Source organism: Rhagoletis zephyria, unplaced genomic scaffold, assembly GCF_001687245.7.
Source record: "Rhagoletis zephyria isolate East Lansing unplaced genomic scaffold, Rhagoletis_zephyria_1.1 Rzeph_scaffold_48841, whole genome shotgun sequence".
NCBI lineage: Eukaryota > Metazoa > Arthropoda > Insecta > Diptera > Tephritidae > Rhagoletis > Rhagoletis zephyria.
The window spans coordinates 1-2,156 of record NW_016205896.1 but is presented as its reverse complement, the minus strand read 5'-3'; the positions used below and the strand labels follow the sequence as shown (position 1 = coordinate 2,156).

The following is a 2,156-nucleotide window of genomic DNA, read 5'->3' as shown; positions in this document are numbered from 1 at the left end:
CAAGTGGATGCAACTCGATTTGTGGAGATAGCTAAGAAGAATTTAACTACCATTAAGTGCGCACATAACAGCATGGAAACCATATACATATGTACTTATTTACAAACTTATTTATACATACATACATATGTATATATGTAGACCATACATGCGCCTATCAAGGATTAGTGCCATATGTCTACTTGTGAAAAATAAGATAAAATACTTCAAATTGGTCACACTATTGAAAATGTATAAAAGCCTCGTGCAGCGACGGGGCATATCAAAAGAATCTTCCCCACAAACTCTGCAAAGCTTGCATGGCGGTTCAGTAATTTTTAATTAATATGAAAATAAACATTACCTTCATAATACGCACACTCGAAAATAAATATTTTTCATACTTTAGCTCTGATCCACAAACTTTTCATGTGAAATCCTGTAAAAATGTCAAACAGCAAAATTAGTCTCTGAAGTGAGAGTAAAAAGTAAGTATCAACAAAAAACACGGGAACAAAAAAAGCGTTTTTCCTGTAAAAACGTCAACCAGTGAGTGATCGGTTGAAACTTTTCAAAATTTTACCAGAAGAAAAGGTTCGGGTAAAATCTTGCAATTTCATTCTCTACACAACTCTCAAAAAAGCGCTCTCATTTACCGGATTTTGGTTTACGGGATCATTTTTCCTGTAACTTCCTGCAAGTTCGTGTAAAAACCTGTTCATGGAGTACTGCATCAGAGCTTTTGTGTCTTTGAAAACCCAAGATATTTGTACCCTATAAACATTCGCACTCATTTTAGAGTCAGAAAAGTCTCAGAATTCTGAGTCGTAACCCTCATTATGAGGTCAAAGAAAAAGTCAGAAAGTACATATTCTCATATTCTCATATTCTTAGAAGGGCACGCCAATATGAGCCCAAGTTAGGGGTCATATTAGGGTCTGCAATATGACGTTTTCTGAGTCTTAAAAACAAATATTCTTTATAGTTCTGATTATTAATAAACTTCTACTTCTACGTGAACTTTATTAGTTTTGTTCAACTCAGAACTTATGACACCAAAAGAGTCCGAAAAGAGTCAGTCTAATTGACTGGTCTCAGACTCATATCTATGACGAAAGAAATACTAATTTCAGACTCAGAAAATTGTTTAAAGGGCAGAAGTCCAAAAAAGTAAAGGAGCAAGGTATGTATGTATGTACATTTAAGTATATGCGAGCACGATTTGGTAACTATAACCAAATAATGTAACTATTTATAATCAAATCAACTGTTCATAGAAACATATTTAGTTAGGGTAGGACTCTAGGCTGAAATGAGTGAACGATGTTAGAGATTTAGTGTTCTAAAGCTTTTTTGTAGGAAATTGAAATTTTTCTGGAGCTCTGGCTATTTACGAGATAGTGGTAAAAGAAAATAGTCGCCAAAAAAGCACACCCTAATGTGTATGTCTCAGTATTTTAGTAATCTTAATTTTAATAGAAAGCTTTAGGGTATTTAAAATCCAAACGTAAGGGTACGAGTCTGCGTACAAAAATATGTCGCGGGGGATTTAAATGAAAACTACACATTTTCTTTGTACTTATTATGCCTTTCTGTTTTTCTAAGTTGTAACAATTTTTTTCTTTTGCCTTTTGCAGTATGTTGAATGAACGAAAGCTGCACGCTTACTTGCTATTGTCCATAGTTGCCACTAATTGCCTACTCCTCACTTACGCTTACCCTCAAAATGAAGTTTACCAGCGTCAGCGTTTGCAGCAAGTACAACAGTCACAGCAGCAGCAATCGCCCGTTTATCGACCGGCGGAAGAGTTCTCTGGCCGCAAGTATGCCGTGAAACCGAACGCTTCGAAGAAAGTGGCGCTGGACGATGTGGAGGATGAAGGCGACGTAGTCAATCAGATAANTGGACCAGCAAACGCGCCCACCAAATCGGACGATGTGGATAACTCAGTCGGTTTCGGCGGATCACCCTGGGCCAATGTAATTTCGATGGGTAAGTGTTGAGGAAACAGAAAAAATATGAATAAAGTTGATCTAATCTAACATATGTACATACTTTATCACATTTTTAGGCTTAAAGATCATCAACACACTGCTGGGTGGTGGCGCTCCCAGCGACGGTATCGATAAGGTAGACAATGGTGGCTCACCAATGCAGGTACGAAGAAGTTTTCTAT

The 2,156-nt window shown here is 37.0% G+C and overlaps 1 protein-coding gene across 1 annotated transcript; it reads left to right on the top strand.

The window, feature by feature from the left end:
* Positions 1-1,617: 1,617 nt before the first annotated feature.
* Positions 1,618-2,137, top strand: LOC108355697 (uncharacterized; the record flags this gene model as incomplete). The annotated part of the gene is made up of 2 exons (XM_017606839.1): positions 1,618-1,972; positions 2,052-2,137. Coding segments are annotated over exons 1-2 (441 nt in total), but the record flags the coding sequence as incomplete, so codon positions are not given.
* Between the last annotated feature and the right edge of the window lie 19 nt (positions 2,138-2,156).